This window comes from Mycetomoellerius zeteki, unplaced genomic scaffold (genome assembly GCF_001594055.1).
Source record: "Mycetomoellerius zeteki isolate Tzet28-1 unplaced genomic scaffold, Tzet1.0 scaffold496, whole genome shotgun sequence".
NCBI lineage: Eukaryota > Metazoa > Arthropoda > Insecta > Hymenoptera > Formicidae > Mycetomoellerius > Mycetomoellerius zeteki.
Genome location: NW_017257496.1, coordinates 1 through 26531, shown reverse-complemented (window position 1 = coordinate 26531; position 26531 = coordinate 1). Strand labels below are relative to the sequence as shown.

The window sequence follows — 26531 nt, the reverse complement described above, 5'->3', positions numbered from 1 at the left end:
TTTACATAACACACACTAATTTCTACAAAATAAAATGAAAGACAATGATAACAAATTGACATTACGTGTCATTGTGTTATTATATATGTATATAATATATTATATCTACATTAAAGTTTCTTTTTACAATAGAATCTTTAACATAATGTAATTATGATGATGTGATGAGGTAATGCCAATGTGAGCCGACACTAGTTGTTCGTGTGTAATAAATTGTATATTATGATTGAATACAGACGTTTCAACCCTGATATTGGGTCCTCTTCAGTGTGTAATGTGATTGATAGGAATATAATATAAATATGTGTGAACGTTGAATCTTCAAATCATCGTTAAATATTAAACGATTGTTAAAAACGAGAATAAGTGAACACCGTAACCACATAAATAGAAATACCAAATTGCAGTCTGGTATCACAGAACATATTGGATTGACCATGAATTAGATTGAAGCAATGTCGTGATTTTGGATGAGGAAAGAAATTACAATAAAAGATTAATTGCGGAGTCAATATTTATCAAAAAACAAAAAAGATAGGTTAAATTTACAAAATGATTCGGATTTATTAAACCCCGTATATTACGATTTAATCACGGAAGATTGATGCTTCCACGTTTTTAATACTAATTTTATAATTTTCAAAAAATGTGTTTATATGTATGTATATATTCTTATTATTATATTTATATTTAAATTTATATTTATATTGTTATTGCTAATGGCATCATATTGTCATGATTAGTATGATCTGAACTCTCACACAATAATGACTTCTCTATATACTTACATCGCAATGTAACAGACCATCGTTAAACGAATAAGTAAGTTTTTAGTGGAATCGACTTTAGAAATTTAATGACTACATTAATTTAATATATCGTTTCAGTGACATTTTAACATCAACAGGGTTGAAACGTCTGTATTCAATTATAATATACAATTTATTACACACGAACAACTAGTGTCGGCTCACATTGACATTACCTCATCACATCATCATAATTATAGTGAGTTTATCTTGGAAGAGCCTTATTAGGAATTTTTAACTTAATTTATCTTTAACATAATGTCGCTGTTTTTTTGTACAGTTTGCATAATAAAAAGTAAAGTAAATGTATAATATAAAAAAGGAGAACCGTGAAATTTTTTTTTGTATTATGTAAATTTCTCTTTTAAAATTGCAGATAAAATAGTATAAAATACGAAAAAATATATTGTATTGTTTCCGTTCGGAAACATAATATTTCATACAATGTAAAAAATAATATAGCGACATATATATATATTAACATTTAATAAATATTTATAATTTCTTTTATTGATGATATATTGAATCATACTCCATTACTATACTTTACATCTATAAAATAAAAATGAAAAGTACGAAGATATTCTGACATTGTTAATATTATTGTTAATATTTAGCGTATGATATTATTTATTATAGCATGTGACATTATTTTGATAGATTAATCATATAATTGTTTACTATCTGACGATAATAATTGTAGAATAATATTGGTCTTGATAACAAATTAATAAATATGAAAATTTTTTACATTAAGAACGTAAGCGAAGGAAATATGTGCATAGACAAAAGCAGTTGGTACAGAAATGAGAAAATAGAAGATATCTCTCGTCAAAGTACGTGAAACCCAAGGGAATACGTGTATTTCTCGAAAGCCTTAAAGTGAATTCCGAATTATATGGCACTTCTCTTAATAACTAAGTGATGGCAACAACCGTACGATTCTTAATTAAATTCATGTTAAGTATCTTGATATGATATATTACTTATCAAGATTGTAAATCATTAATCATTCATATAATATAATATGAAAAATATGAAAATATAAAAACTGCACAAAAATACGAAATGTTCCTAGAAAGTAGTGTAATTATAAATCCAATTTTCTCTTTTCTCTCTCTCTCTCTCTTTCTCTTTCTCGTAGAAGAATCAATTACATTTTTGTTATTAACTGACTTTCTAATTAACTCTTGAACTTTTTGCGAAGTAAAAACTCATTAAAAATTTTAATAATCAATTATTAAATTTTAATAATTCAAGTTACTAGAATTTCTTTAGCTTAACATTAATAATTTATTAATGACGCATGATATTAAAAGCTTATTTAAAAAAAGAAATTATATACATAAGAAAAAATCGAAACACGTAAATCTTTTTCGGAAGACCTTATAAAAAGCAAGATATGAAATTAGACTATAATTGGAAAACGAATTTCGATCCTTAGGCAACCAAGTACTTTTGAGAGTAATAAATCGCGCAATAGAGGATTAAAATAGGATATTATATAGAAAGAAGAAAGAAGTAAGACTCACCGTGCTGGTGAAGCGATCAGGGATAAGGCTGTTTTTTTTTTTATTTTTATGTGCGGTTGTGGAGATGTGGATGTGGTTGGTGATGGTGATGATTGGTAGTTGGTGGCTGGTCTGAGAAAGTCCGCGTCCGGCACTCGTCCCCATGGAGAGTCCAAGTACCTAAATACGTTTTCTGAACCTGCTATAGGATAAAGGGATAAAAGGCGACGTTCGCGTAACAACTTCGAAACAGTTCATATCTCACAAATAGTTCGATCTTTATACATGTAACGCTCGCCGAGAAAACCTTCCTCGCTTTTCAGATTATACTATTCATATTCGAGAATCAGGAATTTTAGGAAACAATTTAGGGAACACTTTATTCGCGTATCGGCACATAACTTTATCTGCGATTTGAAATGACGGAATTAGGAAAAAAAGAGATAATATTCATTATGTTCTGTTTCGAATTAATAAGATAAAATTAATAAAATTAATTTAATAGCTCTCTAAGTTTTCATTAGATTGGAATTGACATCAAGGAAATATAATTTTATTTCACTGGCAAAATGGAAGTTCGTAAAAGCAAATCCACACGTTTTCTATATTTACGATTTTAGAATTATTGATTGAAATATAGTTATGAATAATGAGTAAAAAAGTAAGAATATTGAAATAGATAGTAGATATTTAACTTATTCGAATGGCTCAATTAAATTGGCTGATAAGTTCTTGTTAATGTACTGGAAATCAGGACTGGCTGGGATGTGTTCGCACTGATTAATCAAATCCCTAAAAGTTATTGCCGCACGGTGGATTAATCGTTCCTGTCCTAGAGGATCGCGATAATGGATAATTGTATCAGGTCCACGCTGCCACAAGCTCACACGTTTCTCTAACGTGTCGTCTTCCAACGTTCTCCACGTCCGTTTCGATCAAGATAGAATGAATAGATGGTTCAATAAGGAAAGGATAAAAAGCTCATCATTAATTAAACTGCAAGATAGAATCGCGTTTTCGGAAAATAATAGTCCAATAAAAATTACATGATTTAAATAATCGTGAATAAAAAAGTAATAATAGTAAAAAAGTAATGATAGTAATAAAAAAGTAAAATGTAAAATCTTTGTTGAAATGTAGAGAAGAGTAGTTTCATCGTTTTAATTTATTTGTTATATCTTTTCAACGTGTAAAGTATTGGAATACACAATATACGGTTCAACGGATTGGAAAAAGTGTCATGGTGAGAAAACTTCAGTGATCATGAATCACCTTAATATTATCAATTTTAAAGAGAGGAAAGAATAGAGAGCTCCTATATATTTTATTTCTCCGTCATGCAAATATATTTGAACTTGGAACAGGAGTAAATTAGAAGACGCACTGAAATTGCCAATAAAATATACTTCAAACACATTGCATGAATGCATGCATATTATATAAGCGGTAACGTTTCGAATGAAATGTCATTTGTTTCGAGACTAAAGAATAAGTTAGAAGTTCAGTATTTAGTATTCAATGTGCATCTATGCAGAATTTCGTGTAGCATTATTAATATTGCTGTATGATATATTATCAGCATTTTTTAAATCTATATGTGCGTTTCATACATAATTAAAACATTTATGACCTAATTAAAAGATCTCATCACATAGATATAATGTTAAATTGTTTACTGAATTATTGCATTATTCATGAGAACGCATGAGAAGCACTTTCATATACATAGAAATTAAGTTAAATTTTATACTGACATTCACTTCTTTGTTTATTCGTTTTGACGTCTATCATTCACTCATTTCTTCAAGTTTTTTCCGTTATCTTAATACCTTCTTTCTTATAAAAGAACATGCCAATTACAGATTGCATGCACATCGAAAGATATGATTAAGGTTAATGTACGTTCAAAGGAATTCATTTGTCATGCATTGTTATCTTTGAGAAATTGAATATTCGTCTGAATATATTTTGTAATCAAACAATGCTCAATTACTTGACCTTAATGAGAAATAAAATGTCTTTATAACCAACGTTTTCCAGTAACTTTAACGTAGTTTGTCTTTTACAAACGCAATTTACAACATTTAATAACTTTAATTAAAATACTTATTAAGATTCTAATTTCACGATGTCTTTGAAAAAAACTTCATCAAAGAAATATTAATAATTTACTATACAGAAAGTTCTTGTATCGATAATGTAAGTGCATCGTGTTTGATTATAAATTCTGCTTATATAGTACTTCGAAGTAATTATTTAAAACAATCTTTTTATAATATTTTTAATATCTTGCAGTAACATTATTACATTCTGTAATCGCAATATTAAAATTTCAAAAAGTCGATAATAACGAATTGTAAAAAAAATGATATAAAACCACAGAAAATATTAATATTTTAAAATGTTGATTAAAAAAAAAACAATTTGTTTCATTTTGTATTATCTTAATGTTCTCAAAACTCATATAGATATTTGTAATTATTAAAAATTACATAAATTTACAGGAGTTGTGAGAATTATTAGCACAAAAGATTTAATCGAATGGTAAAATCATTACGAGAAAATTATGGCAATCCATTCATCGAATTTATCACATGGCTTTATTTACGAATTAAAGCATATTTTAATTGACACGTACCTTCATACGTCCTCGTATAACCAAGATTAGAACATCGAGCAGTGTTAGAAAAGCGTTAATTGGCTTGCGAGTTGCAGATTAGTAAACTGATGGCGAACGATATAGGATTGGAGTATGAATCATATTAAAAAAGAAAAGGATAAGCGGATAAAGGAGTCGAATCACATTCATACTAAATAGTTGCATTGACCGTAAATAAATTGTCACTTAATTTGTCAATTAAATATCATAATTTAATATTATGATTAAATATCATGCGTTTAGCATATTAATCCCTGCGTGATTGTAATTCTATTATTGTACTCAATTTTCATATTTACTGTTGAGTGTAAATTTCTAATACGAATACGATCGACCCTTCGATCCGACTAAACCGCCTTACAAAATCACCGGATTAATCCGCGGATTAATAATGTCCAAATAATTATTCAGGAGATTCTCCTCTTTTAATTCGTTCATGATATACAAATTCCAATGTCGCATATAATGACTCGTAGTAGTTCTGCCATTGCTTATACAATATATTATGTATATGTGTACATAAATGTGTGTAGCAGACACTCGTGCCCCGCACGAGTCGCGCCTCCTCCCGCGTCCTTTCCTTGCAGATTTCGCTGTCGGAAATTGACCGGATCCGACGGAATCTACGACGATATCTTTCAACGGCGAATCGTAGCAAAGAGAAGAGTAAAGTCAAAGGAGGAAAGGAACGGAAGGGACGAGTGCGCGAGCGTGCAACGTGGGCGCGAATTGTGCGAATCGCACCTCACGATCTTCTCACCTTCTCAGAAACGTTATAACTTAAGATATGTCGCCTCTCCAAGCAAGATACATTTTACAATACATACAAACATTTACAATAGATACATTAACAATATGGCAGACAATCGCGGCGGGACAGCATCCGGCTCGGCTATGTATTTTAGATCCGATTAAACAGGATCTCGGAATAATAATGTAAATGATTATTACAGTGCTGTCGGATATATATCTACAAAATGATTATGCACATTCTTTATTGTGTATTGCACAGTAATTCTTCATGTACAAATATTAAAGCTAGATGAGTATTGAAAAAAAATGGTATCCTATAAAACTTTGGATAAGCTGCAGGTGCAATTCTTTTGGAGAAAGCGTTTTGCTTCATCATTTGTGCAATTTGTTTGTAAATACATCATTTTCATTTATGAATTAATATGCTTTCGTACAAAACTTTTTAAGTATAAAACTGTAATATAGTGAGGATGTTCATATTTGTAAGATTTATGTAAGAGACAAATTATATTTCCGTTTTAAAACAGAAATAAATATTGTAAAATAGTATTAAAAGTGCTATAAAAAAAGAGAAAGAGATTATTAAAAAACCAAGAATGTAATCATTCCTTTAGAGAGCAGATTCGGTGAACATAATGGCATTTAATGTAAAATGTAACTCGAGCGAAATTTGCAAATATTCGTTGGATTCGCTATGGGTTCTCCAGATTTTTCCAATCGTGAGAATTCGATTTAGGCATTTTCGAGTCGATGTTCACATAACGATTTTATGAGGGATGCACTCTGTGTCGTTTGTGATGTGAATTATTGTCGCGAGTGAACTACGTGTGATCGATAGTACACAGTATCGAATGTTAAACGTCGACTGGCCCCTAATTGCTCATCTGAATAAAATGACCGAATTTAATTTGAAAAAATCGAATTTGTCCCAATGTAAATTTTCAGCTCGGTCACATTCGACGAGATAAATCAAGTACAAAGCGCGTTCATGCGAAATTCGTGGAATGTCGATATAAAAAGTAAAAATAATCTTAATAACACTTCTCTCTTGTTTGATAAAATTGATTGTACATATAAAGATACTTATTAAATCGAAATTATCGTGACAAAGATATACTATATATATATAAATATATATAGTCTCTATCTCTGCCAGTCTTTTCGTCTATTTTTTATACGGTCTGTTAAATGCTACAATGAATGTGCAATGAATGTCATTATTCGCGAGATGAATTTCGAAATAAAACTGTTGCGGCAAAAATTCTCCGCTCTTGTTGCCGAAAGTCAGATTGTCCCGAAGCGATGTCGCTGGTATTGTACATCTCGGAAGATACGTCACATCTGAACGAATCAAAATACATCCAAAGTTCCTTGTACTACTTGTAGTATCCACGTTTATATCAGTTTTTTTGTTTTTCTCGGAGACCAACACCCCTCCACACTGATTAATATAATTGACTCTTATTCTTAGAACTGAAATTCGCTATACATATAGATAATCGGTCCGTGTACTTTCGTTTTTTATAACTTCATTTTTTTCTATCGCATTCTCATTTGCTGCATCTCATTCTTTCTCTTTTATGCATGTACACACACATACACTCACACAAACACACATTCTTATTCGTCTTCTTGCACTTTCTCGATATTTGTATATCTTTTCTGCTCTCTTATAGGGGATCTCATTCTAGAGTATGTAATAAAATTATTTCTCTCTTTCTTTCTTTCTATTTTTCTCTCGTGATCTAGAACGAGCTCGCCCACTCTTGGTACAACTTTCGCCTATTCTTTGAATATCAGCGAAAGGAGATTCCGCGGGGCGAAAAAGGTTCGTCATAAAACTCGTGAAAAGTCACCGGTCCCTTCAATCGATTCGCTCGTTTCTATTTTGAGCCTTCTACAATCCTACAATGGGATAACTTCATTATGCCAGTCTCCCTGATGGATGTCATATCCTGAAATCAGGGATTAATTGAAGAATCGCGGTTAAAGCACCTTTCCTTAAGCCATGGCGTAAGTCCCGCGGGAAAAAAAATTACGCAGCGTTACATAATCCTTTTCGCTCGCGAAGAAACGCGAGATTTGACAAGATTCTCGAAGAGAAGTTATATTCTCATTTTTTGTCGCTGTATTTAGAGTTAAATCCAATTCGACAGCGAATTATGTTTTTTTTTAATATAAAAATTAAATCCGATTTTTTAATACGAGATGAAATCCAAATTTAGCGTCAAACATGTAATAAGGATATGAATTTAGAATGAATAATTCCTAATATGTTATGATGAGCAGTTATTATTAATACGTTGAAATTATAGATTTTCCAGTGTTTTCTTTTCTTGAAAGTTTTATTATTTATGGTTACAATAAAAAAAATTTTTAGATTGATAAAAAGGAGAAAATTCTGGAAAGTTTAATTTCGAAGTATTAATTATGACTGTTCGTTGTAACATAGAAATTATATGATATTCGAAAATGCATATATTATAGATATAAATGATATATATATATTATAGATATAAATATATATATATACATATTTCTTTTTTATATTCTATTTTCATTTCAAACCAATGTTCTATAATTTTTTTCGAATTACTTACGAAAATTGGATTACAGATGATTGATTTAAGATTTAAATCATCTCAACTCGTGACAATTTTTTTCTTGTTAAATAATTATTTCTATCAACAAGAATTACGTTGTACATTTTTTAATGTCTAATTAATAATTTCGATCCGTAATATTGCCACATTTTCTTTTATTATTTTATTCGTATTAAATTTTTATTTATAAGGATTGTAACTTCAAACTCATGTTTTCCGATAGCTAACATTATACGAGCATCCTCATACTTGAGGAATTTGATGAACTAAATAAAGAACGAAAGAAAACAGCGATAACATCATGAGTTAATAATCAATTTGGATGAACCGTGCAAAATGAGCGAACTATTATACAAATTCACTTTGGTTCAAATATCAATAGATAAATGATACCAATTAGATGCACAGCGCAGAGAATATATTTATGAGATATGGAAGCGTATTCTTTTTTAATTACATATTCATTTGATCTATCAGGACATATAAGTACAATTTAATTGAAGATTATGAAAAATTTCTTTACAAATATCGATGAAGACAGTGTGAATCTCGTGTCGCCGTGTAAAGAGAATTAATTATAACATTATTTTGATAATCACTTTGAACACAAATTAATATGTATATTATAATGTGTATATATATACATATAATGTGTATATATATGTACATCATCTCAAGAGTTAATTAATCTGAAAAAATGTTTACTTAATCTCTCACTCGGGAAACGAAGATTATTCATCTAAGTACGTTTATAAGTATAAATATTTACTAATTTGCACTTAAATTTGCTAATTAAATGTTTGTTAAATGTGAGATATCCCAATGATAGTAGTATTTCTCTTATCGATGCCTCTTCTTTCGATAATTTATGGAGCTACAAGATATGGTCTATAGAAAATATTTTTTTAAATAAATTATAATCATTTTTATTTTTCTTCTGATTTATTTAATTATATATTTTATTTTGTAAGAATTTGTTATAAGAAATAACATTTTTTTCTTAATTATGTGAGTAATCACTGATTTCAATAGAATTATTACTCAAAGATCATCCAAATTTTCGTTATTTCATTTAAAAATAAAAAATTTTCTCATAGACCATCCTGGTATATAACGTTTCATAAATAATTAAATCTCAGGATATCTATATGATAACTAAGAGAGACAAAATATATGTATAAGCGTACAATAATTTCAGAGAACAGCACCCATTTATGGTTTGATTGAAATGATATGTGCGACATGTTTGAGGACGATAATAATTACGGCACCAACGACTAATACGCACCATCCGCTTACATTGATATGAAATGTAATAATATAATCACAATGAGTAATAAACTAACAGTTGCTATACATGTTATCGATACGAACGATATAATAATAGTAATAAAAATTCTTTTATTATTCAATATGCATTCGTACTCGCTCTTTGACTGCCTATTCTCTAAAAAAATATATAATATCATGGCCAACGAAGGGATCAAGAGCCGAGTCGATCTTATGCTTATGTGGAGGAACCATTCATCGAATATTAAAATAAAACAATAGATATATATATATATATATTATATATATTATCACACGGAAAAATATTAATCTGTTGGTTTTTTAAGTAAAAATATTAACTTTCTCATAATTCTTGTAAGAGAATTATGTAACTATTATTCATTAATTAAATAAAAGTTTAGAAGAAAAATTTGCCTTATTTCCATATTAGCATATATATAAATAAAATAAAAGAAAGTATGTCTACAAATCCTCAATATCAAATATTTTTCCGAAATCAAAGATATTCAGATGGGAAAAAATAAAAGCAATTGAAAAAATAGAATGCAAGAGAATAGGGAAAAGCAGAGGAAGTTCATTACTTATCACATATCAATCTATATATTTACAATATTAATTACAACAAATAGAAAATAGGAATGGAAACAAAGAAAAGAAATAATAGGAGCAGATAGCGTAGAATTTGAGGCCTGTTTTTGAGGATGAGGTTTAAAATAAAAGGTAGTGCAGGATAAAGTATGCAGAGATGCGACGAATGAACATATAGGGTGGTGTATATTGACTTACAGAATATTTAGAAATCGAATTACAATATTATGCATATGTATATGTATGTACATAATTTATAAAAGTCGAGAATCCTCGATCGAGAAATCTGCTTCATTATCAGTTTTCTTATTGTGTATACGAATAAATTCTTAGAAGAAAAAAGATACATAAATGTGTTTTAAGATAAATAACGGGAAAAAATTCTACTTCTTCGTCTATTACATAGTATTTAATTAAATCAAGTCACGTGCTTTTCATGAATATGTTCTATTATATCTTTTAAAGGATATAGTTTAAAAAGATATAATTCAACGTGTTCTCATATGGATATTTAATTTAAAATTTAATGATATAAGGTGTAATTTGACATTAAAAGAATTCTTGTCGCTCAAAGCTGCGAGAGAAAAATTAATTTTTGAGATTACGAACACATTTTCAATAGTAAAGCCAACTAATCTTATGGTGGTAGCCGACTACATTTCGCAATTAATCTGCGAATACGATAGGGATTACTGTGAGTATTTCCCTTATCAGATTTTGCTCGTACCCGGGTCATTAAAATTATTCCCTCGCATTTCGCAAAATGCTGACCGAACTACCTTTTGATCAGAGATGAAATTTAAGGAATCTTCGCCTGTAAATCAACGCGCCTTTGAATTTCCATCCCACTTCAATCCGCCTTTTCCGCTGCTTCAAACGATATCAGAATTGCTCCTTTCCTTTCAGTGTACTTCGTGATATGGCGTTTTTCTTCCGATTTATATTACTAAAAACGAATTTTGATTAAAGAGAATTTTCGCGAATGCCGAAGACCCGTTGAAAAATCTAGTCTATTATAGAAATTGATTGCTTTAAAAAAAAACAAGTCAATATATTTTTTGGAACATAACAATGTTGTGATTGTAGAAAAATAAATTCTTTATATAAAACTAAATTTTAGTTTTGTTCAGTAAATTGAAATTCATGTACAAAAAAACATAAAATCACAATTGAAAACGATACGGAGAAATAAAATATGTACATATACTTTCGGGATACTTTCTATGCAAAATTTCAAATTTTTACACCATGCAAGGAATTGAAAGAAATTGCATAAGATATAAAGAGGAGACTCCTAGAAATGTATCGATAGTGAACATGATATTTCATTCTACCACTATAAAATTTGGATTTTTTATGTCGATCGTCGGTAAAAATCCTATTCATCCGTATAAAAAAATGAATACTATAACTATGAAAAAAGGATAAAGAAAAACTAATTTTACTTGCGTCTTTCAATATCGATGGAAATGAAATATTAATTTATCTTTTCCGTCCACATTGAAAAATATCAGAATTCGCCTTTAGTGTCTGTTTCATTTTGTAAGAAACGAGAATTTAGTTGCTAATGTAACTTGAGTTTGAAACACTCAATCTGATATTCTTTCTGATCTCATCCGCAGCTTTGGAATCGACTTGGACTTTTCTTTTAATAATGTGAAAATTTCGCTTTACTTTTCCGCTATGAATCACAATGTTCGATAAAAGAAATATTGAGGTCGAGCAACAAAAATATAGACCAAATATCTTAATAATATGTGTGAGATACACGGTAATGTATTTTAAAAATACAGAAAGCAGTGAAAAGTCGCGTATAAATTTTGAATCACTGATACTACAGAATATATAGCATTTATTCTTTTAAGATTGAAAATGTAATATTCTTGCTTATGTAATTAAAAAAATACTTACATGCTACTAAATCTTTGAACATAATAAATACTTTTGCTACTAATTATACTACCATATTTCAAATCATACTATAATAATCACAGAATTTTAACGTACCATATTACTTCATTATATATGTATAAGTAAAATAATAAAATACTATTTTATTTTTATTCAGTATATTACTAATATTCAGTAAATTAAAGTGGAGTGTATTTGAAGCAGATGCGCTTGACCGATTTTTGTGTCTCTTGACCGAGATAGTCGTCAGATCCAGGAATTGATATATTCGAGCATATATTTTTTTTTCCTCGTGATTGCATTCAATGGCCATCCATTAGAGCATCAGTGCATCTCGAAAAATCACAAACGTTTCATTCGCAGGACGTTGCTTGGAAAGCGACGTTTAGTATTGCGACTGTAACGTCAATTTAATTTCCGCAGCCCTTAAATATTCCTTTTTTCATATGATTGTTCAGCTTTTCGGTGATGCATCAGTTTCTAGAGTATTGATGCATCACGAAAGTTTTGTACAAGTCGATCGCGTACCTTTTCGGGTTTTTTTTGTAAAATGTTAATCAAATTCATAGTACTTATCATATCTTAAAAATCTTATAAATAAAAATTGATAAAGTGATAATAATTTATTGACTAAAATTTAAATGAACGGTAATATTGTATCTTTGTATGATTTTCGATCGAGGTACGACGAAATCTATGGACAACATATTAGTTTCTTAACTCACGATTTCGTACAAACGTTCAAAACTGTTCGTGTTTTGTTTATAATCGGCATGCATAATCCAAGCAGAAATAACAATATATCCATTGTAATTCGATTCCTGGCTTGTCGTGCGCAGTTAACTTCTGATTTGTGGCCTACAACTTTCGACGGAACATGATTGGATTCTGCGCGTTGATATAAATCGTAAATCCTAGAAACGAATTTTCGCAGTGGCGGATTCTCGATGGTGAAAACTTCCTTCCGACTCGATAACTCGTTGACGATCGTTCCCCGATAAAGAAAAATCGCCCCGTCAACTCGTCGTGAAGCTCCGGCTTTCTCGTCGAGTTCACCGCTTATCCCCGCAATCGAAATTTTTACAAAGCACGCGCGATCACTTCTAAGCTAGCAATAGAACATATCCGCCAGTTTTTATCGATATTCCAAGCAAAACGAGGTCTAAAAATTGTTCAGAAAATATCGAATCGTTTAACGACGCGACATTCTTATCGCCATCGAATCGACTAAGCGTTGAGGGCGTTAATTACTTATACGCCTGTGGATCACGCGGTTTTTAATTATCATAGTTAACAACGTTTTGAGCAAGTTTCGTGTCGAAAATTTGATATACTGTACTTTCGAGACCGAATGTGAATTATGGGCATACGAATAATACTCGTGGCACAAACACGATTCTTTTTTTCATTAAATTATTAAAAGTAATGTAAAGTAAAGTAATGAATATTTGTATATTTATAATATTTGTCAATATAATAACAATCTAGAATATCCTTTTTTATTGATCACTATCGTTTTCGCGAAACTTTGCATGTTGTAATGACCTTATTTATATTAAGAATAACGAAAGCACATTTGCAGTTATTGAAATAATACATATAATACTAACAACATAATAGTATAATACTAACAACAAGAAACGGTGTAATTGTTCATCAAAGTAAATTTCTAAGTACATGATCACCGTCGTTGACCTTAACAAAGCCTAAGGTTCAACATGCATCCAGAATCCACATACAGTCTCGTGTACCATATCCCCAACTGTTTACATATGCAGCCGGAGAACCTCCCTATAGCTTCTAGTTTCGGCAGTGCTGATAGCTCACCGAATATCCTACCTCCTTGGAAGGACGCAGAGTGCTTATGAAGCGTGGAGGAAGGTTCAGAATGTAAGAAAGCTGGCAGACGGGAGGATTTTAAGGATGTCGAAAAACAAAAGGGATGCAGACCGATAGACGAAAAGACTCAGAAAGAGAGAAAGAGAGATAGAGAAGAACAGAAAGATTATGTGTTTTCGTGCATTTGAATGAATGAGCTAGAAAAAGAGGAAAGAGAAGAGAAGGAAAGAAATAGAGGAAAAGGAGAAGAAGAAATAGAAGGCGAGAGAAAAACTGTTTCCTCCCTTCTCCCCTGGAACACGTTGAAGCCAAAATCCGTCGATCAAAATCGACGACGTGGCAAGTGTCTGAAGTAAACAACAAGCAGCTCCATCAGATGTATTATAAATTACGCGAGGCAATTTTTCCAGGAGGGGCAGGGCGCGAGACCGGGCGAGTCGGATCTCGCTAATGGCAGTTGGCTCCCTGTTATATTTTTGTCTCGTACAAAAAGTTCACGTGGAAAATTACACATGCGAATATGGGACGCTGTCACGTATGGAGGGCTTCGACTGAAACGTTGAGCAGAATTGAGCAGAATAGATCGCGTTACATTTGATCGCTCAGATCTTTTTTCGAATCTTCAGTTAAAACTTCGAGATAAGTTTGGTTCTATTTCTGGAAGAAAATTTAATGTTTAGTGCACAAATGTAATGTACAGTTGCACTTGAATTATCATAGAACTAAAAGAAGGTATATATGTAGAAGAAGATATGTATGTAACTAAATTCTTCTTGAGGGTACATCCTTAATGTTGAATGTAGTAGTATAAATTAACATGCTACTTAATTTATGAATAAGTTAAACTTTTATTTAATTAATACGAATTCTTCGTATTAATTAAATAAAACGTAAATTCAATTAGCCGTCTTTGCTAAATAGAGTGTCAGTTAAAAATGACGAATGTGGATTTAAGATTTATGATGTCATTATGATGTCCTTAAGACTGCTTTCAGTAAAAGTCAAGCAGAATTCTAGAATACATTTATCAAAACATTGGTTGTTTACCCATTTCTGCTTCGTTCAACGTGGCGGAAGAGGATACCACGGGATCGCAGCGCCATTACTTTTGAAACTCCAAAGATCGTACGTAACTTCGCGAAGTATAATAAATACGTTTTGCATATATTTACAAGCGTCCGTAGAATTACAGCTGTAACTGTAGCAATTTTATGAGACAGAAAATTTTCGGAAAGTAGTGAACTCTCGATTTCCACGCATTGCATTAAATCCTAAATAACAGCTAATGAATAAAGAATGAATATTATATCTATTCTTTATTTATTAGTTATGGATTATAATGCATTTACATTTTCTCTTATTTATTCCATTACCAAGCAAATAATGCAATAAATAATGCAAATTTACTGTGCATTATTTTAGAAAGAAAGATAGAATACTACACTAGGTCGTGCAACATATAAAAAAATCATGTTTCCTCGTGTTCTCTACCGAGAAATTTGCAATGTTAAATTTCCTCTGGGATTTGCGACAATAATATCATAAAATTATTATATGAAGCTTCCCGCAAACTTCTACTGTCTAATACATATAGTTCTGTTGAAAGTTCTTGTAGCACGCAATTTATGTATTTTTTAATATCAAAAAGTTGGGCAAAATTTACACACGAATATCCAGTGTCGGCTTAATTGGTATTAACTTTTTACTTAATTTACAATTGGCTAAGTCTATAATACAATAATATTGAAAAAGAAGAAATCTTTTTAATAGTTTAAATATAGGACACTATGTCAAATTCCTCCAGAAATAAGCGCTTTCAACAGGAAATCAAGAGTTCATGCAATCGGTAACAAAGCTGTGCATTTCCTGCCTCGTAGCCATTTAATCCCATTTCCCGTGCCATGCATCCTCATCGCGATGAACTTCAATCAGTCGAAGCCACCATTAACACTCCTTACGAATAGAGTGTTGTCACGACGTCCGGACGTTTCGTGTCGACTATGAGAGACTCGCTTTCTTGCACGATACAAACGAATTAGGCCAAGTCTAACGGCGCGTGTTAACAAGAAAATCGCATTTCCCTGATCACGAGGAACGCTCTAACGGAGCCATATAGTCCTCAGACTCAATGTGTTCATCATCCAACACACATCATTTGTTTTTTTCCCAGGAAGAGAAGGACAGACGATATTCCAGCATTGATAATTCTTCAGATCTCTTCTCAAGACAATTAGCACCGGAAGAGAAAGCACGAATCCTCCTCTTTGTTCCCTTCCCGTCTTTCAATTTTTACGCGCGAAACCTTCTCTTTACGCATCACAAGTACATTAGAATTTCACGGATCACAAGACTGCGTCAGGCACACGAGATCCGCGCGACCACCCGCGTCGACAATCCCGGTGACCCGGAGTCATAGGATCGAGCTGCGAGCCGTCGCGAAACCAAACGTAACCCGCTGTCATCATGAACACCTGTACGCTTCCGGCGCGCGATGTATCGCCGTCGGAACGCGTTGCGTCGTCGCGTCGCTAACCCACGACGTCGGCGTCGTCGTTGGGACGACGTTCGCTGCCGCGATCAGCAGCCGATCCGCCTCCGCGCCAAATTCGCTCCAACTGTTCGTTGAGGCAGGCCAGCTGATGATCAACTCTCGCCAGCCGGGCACGCTGGTCAGGTAGGCTAGAAGGAGTAGTATGAGGCACCCACCTAGGCACCCGCTGCCTCCGGCATTGAAGGCGGCACAACCGCTCGTCTGGTTCTCCGTTGTTGGCCTCTGCACCTCTGGGTGTGAAACTCGATCCATCTTTCGGCTACCTGTCCAAGGATCGCCCTCGGTATCCACAGTGTTGTGCCGGACATCCGAAGGTGCGTTGTTGACTTCTTCATGGACCACTGGCGGCAGCGGCTTGTCCTTATCTAGCTCGTCGTCCACTTCCACTGAGGTATCCGTGCCGAAAAACACAAGCTTCCATTCCTCCAGCGTGTCTAAAACAATAACCCCATCTACGTTAGCACGATTCCAATAATATAATAAACGATTTTGTTGAAGTGTCTAAAAATTTAGCTAACAAATTTGAAAATAATTATGTTGGAGTAATCAAAATAATTATGTAGAAATTTCAAACATGATGAGCAATGTTGCCACAAAATTTCAATATTCTAGCAAAAATTTCAGCGTCCTACATGATTATTTTAATGCTCCAACAGAATTATTTTTAGATCTAGCTAAATTTTTAGTTACTACAGCAAAGCCGTTCTCTTCGTGTAGCTAATGACTAGTTCATATGAATGTGCGAAACACTTCGCGAAGAATGATCCACATAGATCTTGAAAGCATTGGAGGCAGAAAAAGATTACGGCGAAGATATAGCACACATAAAAAAAAGTAAAGAAGAAAATTGAAATAATTGTCAAAATTTGTATTGCCGAAACTGTTCTCCTGCGACATTCTTCTTTCTTTGTATTATTCTTCTTTCTATTAAATATTTGAAAATTCTTCTACCTCTGATACTCTTTAAATAATTGTAATTTTTTGACAAACGTATAATATATGCGATACTAATGTGAAATTTAAAATATCCAAGCGTGCCACAATTTTATTTTTGTTCTGTAAGCGAAGAATGAACTGAGAATAACATACTTGTCTTCTGTACGACAATTATGCAATAATAACTACTGCCTACTGTCATCTTTACATTAAGTACACACATGCAGACACGATTGCAATCAACCCTGGTAGATTTTACATATCGTGGTATACGTACCGTGGATTCCTGAGAATAGAAACGTAAGCTCGCAGACCTCGCAGCATCATTTTTATGGGCAAGGTTCTGATGGAAGCGGAATTTAAATTATCTCCGGACAATATAAAAATATTAATAACGTCTTATGTATAATAATGTCAAAGTATATATTTTTTAAGACACAAACCTTATGAAAATATTCATATTAATAAGTCGTTGCACAGCAACAAAATCATAATTATTGAACGTATCTACTACTAATTTTTCATCTGTTTATTGAATAACGTGCTTTTCACTTTCTCGCAAATTATTCCGCGACCTTGCCCGTAAATATAACGTAAGATATTGTATTTCGCAGAGAGGTGAAGGCGGTAAAATGGATGGTTTTGCGAGGTAGACGAGACGCGAGCGAGACAGCGGAAGGAGTGGCGGAGACGTCGTCGGCGCCGTCCAGGAAATTAATAAAGCGTCGGGATGCCGTGGGGAAAATTTCGTCCTAAACTGGCTCGCGGGAACAATGTCCGCGATAGAAGGGAAACGCGCGCGGGGGAGGAAGAGTCGAGGCTTGATTAAATTAGAGTTAAAAATAACCGAGTAATCAGCGACGACTCTCCGTGCACATTCACTCAGCGCAATGTGTACGTCGGAATTAAATGCAAAGTGCTTTGCAACGAGAGAATAGTAAAAACTCGTGGACGATTATCGTTTTTACTTCGGGTAAGATACATCTGCAAGTTCCTTGCGCTGCGGGCAAGATAAAAAAGCTAGTTAAATGGAAGCTAATTTTAAATATCATGTTCTCTGCCAGGTATTAAGAACTCAGAAGATTATTTGATACTCAACCACTGGTTTAAACTATGTCAATAATTTAACAAGATTTGCATATTAATCAACAAGAAATAAATTTAAAGAATTCATTTAAGGTAAAACATCATGCTTGATTATCGGTAATAAATATAAATCTTAATATTGATCTCGAAATATTTATTATTTCCTGCTCCATTTACGATGAAACGTTCATTCCTTAAGAAATGAATTAATTTTTCTAAACATTCATATTAATTTATATCTTGTTTACTTACACAGCATAGTAAAGTTAAAACGTACATATAACTTCAGATGAAATCAATCCCGTAGGAAAAGCTGAATTCACAAGCAGAGAGAGAGAGAGTTGTGACGGGATACCAGAAATCAAAGCGGCGGAAAAGCGGATCCAATTTATCGTGACGGGACTACTCTCGTGTGTGCTTTTTTGGCTGGTAACTAAACTACCGGCTGCCAGCTTAATAAAGTAATCGTTAAAATGTTCGCTGTTACGAGTGCGCTAGGTAACTGTAAAGTGACAAGCGTCGCGACGCTTGGACAGCTCCCTCGCTTTTACGAGAAGTATCGAGAAAATAACTTGCAACCGAGGGTTGGGGAAAATAAGCGGGAGGATGATGAGAGAGAAACAAAAAATGTCAAAAGTCGATTGGGACGATGTGGCAGGCTATTCGTAAGACAATGGAAATATAAGGGCATTGTGCTCGATAGGTCGTTAGCGCGCACTATTGGAGGAGAGAAATCTCCGATAATAATGCCTTGAGAGCGGGAACCATTTTGCGGAGTAAGCGAGTGAAAAAATTTCCAATCATGGAGGAAATTATTTAGCAGCGATGATGGACGAGAGGAGCCGCTCGGTCTCCGTGATGGGGTTCGTTTCGCTCTCGTCGGCTTTTCCATTTCACGGCACGCATTAGCGGTTTTCAGTACCGTTCGCGTCGTCGCGTTTCACTGCATTTTGAATGATTTGCGGTTACGCGGTGATCTAGAATTCGAGAATTCGAAAAGGAGATAACAAGCGCAATGCACAATCATATGAACACTATTTGTGAGATTTACGCCGTTGCGTTGCTACTTTGAAATATGAAAAAATTTTTCATATTATTAATATATTTAAATTAAGATATATGATATCAAAGTAATGCTACAAAACAAATAAAATAAAAAATATAAGGTATTATTTATGTATGAAAGAATATAAATTTTCTAAATGTGTGATCGTATCTCTTTCAATTATATTTTAATGACAAATACAGCGGCAAATATAAAAATGTTAATGGAATATCTAAAATATGGAATATCTAAAACAATTATTAACTCATATTATATCATAGTCTTCTCGCGGGTGAAATGCACAATTTTCTCGTGCAAAAGACAAGATGGTCTGCATGCGGAGTATGAGAATAATAGGATACAAGGCGATACATGCCGGCAATACATTAGATAACCGACGCATACTGATGCGGTCGATGCTGCATATGAAGCTCATCGATAACTAAGTCATTGAAAGTTTTGTGACTGAAGGCCATAGCGCCCTCAATAAGTTTTCCTATTATCGAGTCTGCCGTTCACGCAAGAGGCTTCGAGTGTAACAACAGGAAGGAAAGCGACGCAGAAATTAAGCGTCAACATGATGAAAAATCCGACACTTGACACAAAGAGCGACGAAACTATCCAAAATATTGTGTGAAATACTACTTATACTTACAAAAGAGCTTCCTGGAAGTTGCGATCGTTGGTGGATGCGATGGCAAATAGCTTACGGTGTAAGAGAATGGATATTTTATAAATTTATACAAAAATATAGTATATCGAACACAATTTTCTTAAATACAACTTTCTTAAATAATTTATAAGTAACTACACAAAAAACTGGCAGTTCTCTCAGCGCGTGAAAACTATTAAGTGCAGTAATACAAGCAGAATTTGTTTAAAATAAAAAAAATATTTGTATATATTCTTATTCGTGCAAATTAATCATGCAAATATATATTTACTCAATAAAATTTTACTTACAGCATTATCTATAGATCCATCTAACAAGAACTCTAACGAGAGTTGTTAAAGATAACACTTTATACGAAATATCATACAAAATATTTTATATAAAGTATTCCGACAAAAATGTCACAGACAAAATAAAGTTTTGCAGAAAACATCAAGTTTGCAGAAAACTCTCATTTTAGAAAGGAGAGCATTATGCAAAAGAGAGTTCTATCGTACTTACAATAGAAGATACATAAGAATCACGTGAAATATTCTAAACTTAAATAAAAAAAAAACATGAATAATAAGAAATAAGCTTGTCTACAGTGTTGCATATTAATAGCCAGAGGAATAATGTATCCATGTGTACAAACAAAAGTAACGGTGATTACGGTGTGGTCGCAATCAGCGAAACAACTAACACAAAAGAGAAAATACGAAAACCAAATTCCAGCGGATCCGTTTAATCTTCGGGGCTTTGCGCACGATGCATCTCTACTTTCCACACTTCACGTGGGTGCGCGAGCGGATGCGTGGAAGCGAATGGGAAACGATCGGAAGCTGTGCGAAACGACCTTCTTTGTTGTCTCGCGGTTTAAAATACCGTCGCTGGGAACACAATAGAGCAGATAGATTGACGTTATTAGTCACCGCGATTATCTATGCGGGCGACACTACATTTTTTTTGTAGACATTTTAATCAAGCAAATAATGCAAATCATTATATTTTGATTACGTGACACTGATATTTATTTGTTTTCAATTCAATTATCGAGTATGTAAAACTTTTTACTTATGTTATTTTAAAATGACAACAACATCTCTTAACGAATTGTGTGGAATAGTCACAGCGGGAAAGTGCTCGTGTTTTATTGTACAATTAAATTTTATTTCTATTATACATTTAATTTATTTTAATTAAATTCAAATTCAAATTCTGCTTTTCGCTGCTGCAGATTTTATTTCAATATTTAATTTAATTCAATTAAAATTCAAATTAATCAACTTTGTAAAAATCTAATGATACTTTCACGCAAATATAATAACTTCCGATCGTTGCCATTAAGCAACCGACACATTCGCCGTTTCTCATTCGTTAGGTACCCTTGTCCAGTTGCAGATTCCTTGGGTCAAATTGCTCGTCCTGCAGTAGGTCGAGTCCTTTGGCCCTTGTGGCGTGCTGACCGGTACCGCGAGCTCCACCGTAAACTGGATAAAGCTGTTGAATCTTGGGATACTGTTGAAATACCGCCGGGACCTTGTTAGTGGCCGCCTTTGCTGGTGGTTCCAACAAGATCAGTCCCCGCTGAAGGGGCGAGGCGGTAACCACGTCGATAATCTTCTGTGTAATAATCTGTTTACTTGTCGCGGTGGTCTGCGCCTTTGTTGTCGCAACGGTCTGGATCACGGTGCTGGTAACAGGGCTGGGTGTACTTCTCCCACGTGGTCTCGACGTGATCAAACGCACGTCACCGGCTACGTTGATGGACCCTCTATTGATTCCGGTGAGACCCCGAAGAGTCTGAACGGTGGGCTTGGGATTCGGCCGATTAGCCGACTTGCCATTCTTGTACTGACCGCGGGCCTTGCCCTTCCTCTGCGACTGAATCTGAGCGTTCATCACGTAGGGCGGGCTCATACTGCCGGACTTGTCGGATTTGTGCTGCGTCTGCTTGCCTTTCGCCAAGGTGTTCTGGTTCTTCGGGATGGTCTCGCGTGGCTTGACGAACGGTCGTCTGGGTATACTCATACCGGCCGGATTGTAAAGAGCGTATTCGGTCCGATCGGGCAGCGTTGCGGTACCGTAGAAAATCAACGCCCATTCGTGCAGAGTAGCGCGTCCTGATCCGTGATGCGTCCGTGAATGCAGCGAAAAGAAATCGGACGTCATGGTTAAAGAGAGACAGGAATATAATGTTTACTGGCGCGTTGAACGACGCAGTACATAATAATACAGTATATCAAAAATTAACTGGGGTTGAAAGGTTAAAGATATTGGTCAGAAGTTCGGAGTTATAATACGCGTGATCCTCGACGGGTCTTCTCACTAACTTCCTCTTAAAGCAGCTTCCTTTAAGAGGAAGTTAACGAGAACGTCAGAGAATTATCCTTCTTGGAAGTCCCTTCGATAGCACATCAGCTTTACATTCAGGGTCTGCAAGATACGTCCACGGAATACTTGTGACAGTATAAACACTGGATACATAGTTTAACAGTGTCTTGAATATTCCTGCGACCCTCGCGTCTCTGGCATACAATTCGCGATAATGAATGTGGATGCTGCTCTACAGCGATACAGGTCGACGATGCATAAGCACATAAGGAAGTTTACGTAGCCATCGGCCTTGATGAGCCGACACGGAAGCAGTTCGAAGTGGCTTAACGCTTGCATCGGCTGCTTTCGTTGCTCCACGACCTCGCTGTTATTTGCCGTTAAGGATAAGTAGGAGAGCTTGCGAGAAGACTCCACAGCTCGAATCTGGCAATTATCCGTCTGTGAGGATAATGCAGCTTCTTAGGCGATTGCACGCGAATGGGTCTTATGTAAGAGCTCTCTCAGTTGCGTCCCAGACAGGAGGCTACAGAATGCGATGGATCCCGAAGGATCTCGCGGAGCTGAACACCAACTCCGCATCGGATTGCAGGATGCGCATGCAATGCTAGACATGTCTGAGCCATTCCGTCTGGATGTCACGCGTATGAATCGGTTAATCCTTTGTCATACGGTTTACAATTGTTCGAGGAGTAATTAAAATCGCGAGAATATCACGGATAATTGTAGCGTTTTGAATTGAATTTCTTGTGTACAATATTTTTTCCAGTGTAAGTCAGAAAACAGATGTTAATATCAGCGAACTTCTTGCTGGCATTTTCGACTGTGAGATGCAACTGACAGGGAACTTGGTAACCGTGACCTTATGAAGGCGGTACTAAGGCGCTTGGAAACTATTGTTACGGCGAACAAGGTAGAATTCTATTTGAAATTTAAATCGACCGGGCATCTTCGAATGCAGGAGCTAATGCCGGCATAATCTACAAAGCGCTTTGTCTTTGACGTTTAAGTTTAAGATTTCGCATAATGGTCTTTGAACGAATGCCAGTTAAATATATTTCATATATTTCAAATACAATTGAAAGAAATCTTATTTTAAAAAAATTAGAAAGAGCTTAATAAGAATTTAATATTATTAAGTATATTAAAATGTTCTTAAAATGTGTATTTATCGACTAATTTGATTAGTCATTTCGTCAAGTATAGTCTAATTAATAAAATTAATCTTTCTGTATTAAAAGGATTCAGATATGACATTTTTATACTGGAAATGCACAATTTTTTTGCATTGGAAAATTGTGTAAGTCTAATTAATGCAAACGGCTTTTAGATTTTGTTATAGATTAAAAAAGTTATGTTAAGATGATGAATGCAATTTTTCTAATGTTAAGAGTCTAATTTTAATTAATATTTGTTTTATTAGACATTACTTAAAGTTAAATAATTTAATAATTGAGCGGATTAGTTTCATCTAATTAAATAATTTAATAAAGTAATTTCAGTTAATTTAATTTAATTGGTAACTAGTTATAGCGATAAAAAATTATGGTATATTAAAGACAGTCTCAATTATTGATCCAATTAATATCGTACTAGATCGTTCATCAAACGATTGTTAATCAAACATTCTTCATCGATTATGCGATAACGCGAAGATGTAATCCACTTACCGAGATATCGACCCTCATTGTGAATTTCTAATTTCCAGGTCCCGTGCGGCCTCTCTCCCCACGTGTGCACTGACATGAATGGCCATTGGCTGAAACCGGCCTTCGAGATGTCGTGCGGCCTTTTAGCGAGAAGAGTGCTCTTCGTGCCTTGAGGAGACGTGAGCTGTATCTGAAGATCTCCTCGTCTTGCTGCCATCAGCGATACTTTCGCCTGCGACAAACGTATCATTATGCCATTATCACCAATTACGTATATTTTTCACTGCCAATATTTACGATTTTCTACACACATCTTTTGTGCAAATAAATTAAAATTTCTAAATTGGTGTCATAACATTTTATTAATAACTTTATGTATGTAATAACTTTGTAACAACATTTTATTAAAAACTCTTTAATAACTATGTATCTAATTTTACCAGTTAAGTAACCTAAAAAAGAAAATAAGTCAGAATTTACGTAGATTTTACGAGATAATTTCGCGCTGTGTAACTAATAATTTTATAAAAGTAATTAACTTAATTCGTTAGTTTAATTTCTTCAACACGAGATTTGAACCGGATCTAATAATTACATTTCGCCAGCAGAAGCAGTCATTAATGCACTTTAAGTTAATTTCCTAAAGATTAAATAACTATTTAGCATGAATTACAGTTTGCCTTAGTTTATTATAGACAGTATAAAATGATGACAAATAAATTAGTTTATTCAAATGAAAAGTAGATAAAATTCTACCACTTCAACACCAGCTGGCGAAACATTTTGTTCTCAAAATGTAGTCCGAGTTTGTGCTTCTCATAGCCGACATGAAATCCGCTAATTAGCGATGTCACTTGTGAATGACATGCTCAACTTACCTGAACGTGCTCGAGGAAATTAACGCCGCTGCAATCCTTGACATGTAAGTCGAGGACCAATTGGCTCTTTGGTGGTATTGTCCTAGAAAGTATACGAAAAAATTAGGTCAAGTGTCAAGCCTGCGCATACAATTTTATCGCAGATATTTTTAAGTGGATATATCCTTTTGTTGTTTAAATCATTACTCGAACAATTCGGTCAATTGCGCATTATTTGTTACATTTTATAACTCTCGAGCTATGCTACTTCTCGAAAGCGCCTTTAATAGTAACTTGATATTTTTGTAGTAAGATATAACTTGATATTGTTATTTTATTCTACATTTTTTAATAAAAATAGTTTCTTTTAATGTATATGTATAAAACGATAAAATATAAAATATCAATATAACAATTTTTTCTGAAGAGTAGGATTATAAAAAGAACACGATTGTACATTTCTTTTCAAACATTGAATATAATTCTAAAATAACAAATATTAAATCGCATTAATAATTCTCTATTACTCGCTCATTAAGAGCACGAAATTTTCAGGATTATTGTATACATAGAATTTTAACTATGGCTTTTATGTTTAATGGCTTTAGAGGAGTGCAGCTTCAAAATGATTACATTTTATGTTATGTAAACGCTCATTCAACGCAACGTGCAATTTGTTCTCATTCGTTACAATCCTTGACAATGTAAATGACGTATTACACGTGATTTCCAGTGCAATTTCATACGAGTAAAGTCCGCTTGATGGTAGTCGACATGCTTGAACGAATCTGTAATCTGCGAGAGACATGTTCGTTCCCTCAAGGGGCAGATAGCGATCTATAGTACGTATATGGTCAAATCAAATTCCGATTTCTCTCACCTTCGAGCATTTTTCTTAAATGATTCTTTGTATAATGTTGTTTTTTTTCTTCGTGTATTGATAATAAATTCTCTTTTATTCAAGGTTTTGCCTTGAAAAAAGAACTTTCTAAATTCGTATTATTTATTTAATAGTATAACTTTAAAGCATAATTTGAGAACACTTACCTGCCTGTATGTGGCGCTGATACTTCGCATCTGTGTTGCTCCGGGACGGTCCTCCATCTTCTTGCTAAGCGAACCATGGCAGTAGCGTCCATCAGCCCATAACCGAAGCTGTGGCTCACTGTTAAACAGAAATCGGATCGCAACAATGAAACAATTCTTGTCTGATTTTGTTGTTAATAAATTTTATTATCTAGATTAGAATTCTATATTTATTAACAATAAACAATAAGTGGCTAAAAATTCAAAACAATATTTTAAAAGGCATACACCACTACGCAAGATATTAGAAGCGAATAATATATAATTGTGCGTCGAGCATCTAACTAATTTGTTTCCATAAAAAAGACACTAATATAGTTAACATCTCCTAAAGAATTACTTCTCTATTCGTCAACAATTTATAACTTAACG

The 26531-nt window shown here is 33.7% G+C and overlaps 1 protein-coding gene across 1 annotated transcript in view; it reads right to left on the bottom strand.

Moving 5' to 3' along the window:
- Positions 1-26249, bottom strand: part of LOC108727467 (furin-like protease 1, isoforms 1/1-X/2) — a 30364-nt gene extending 4115 nt beyond the window's left edge. The window contains exons 1-5 of the mRNA XM_018455611.1: positions 26121-26249; positions 25095-25176; positions 24238-24448; positions 21619-22356; positions 16670-16948 (exon numbers count right to left, since the gene is read on the bottom strand). Coding sequence (XP_018311113.1) covers positions 16670-16948; positions 21619-22356; positions 24238-24448; positions 25095-25176; positions 26121-26212 — 1402 coding nt within the window. The 5' untranslated portion in view covers positions 26213-26249. The remainder of the gene's footprint in view (positions 1-16669; positions 16949-21618; positions 22357-24237; positions 24449-25094; positions 25177-26120) is intronic.
- Positions 26250-26531: the final 282 nt, after the last annotated feature.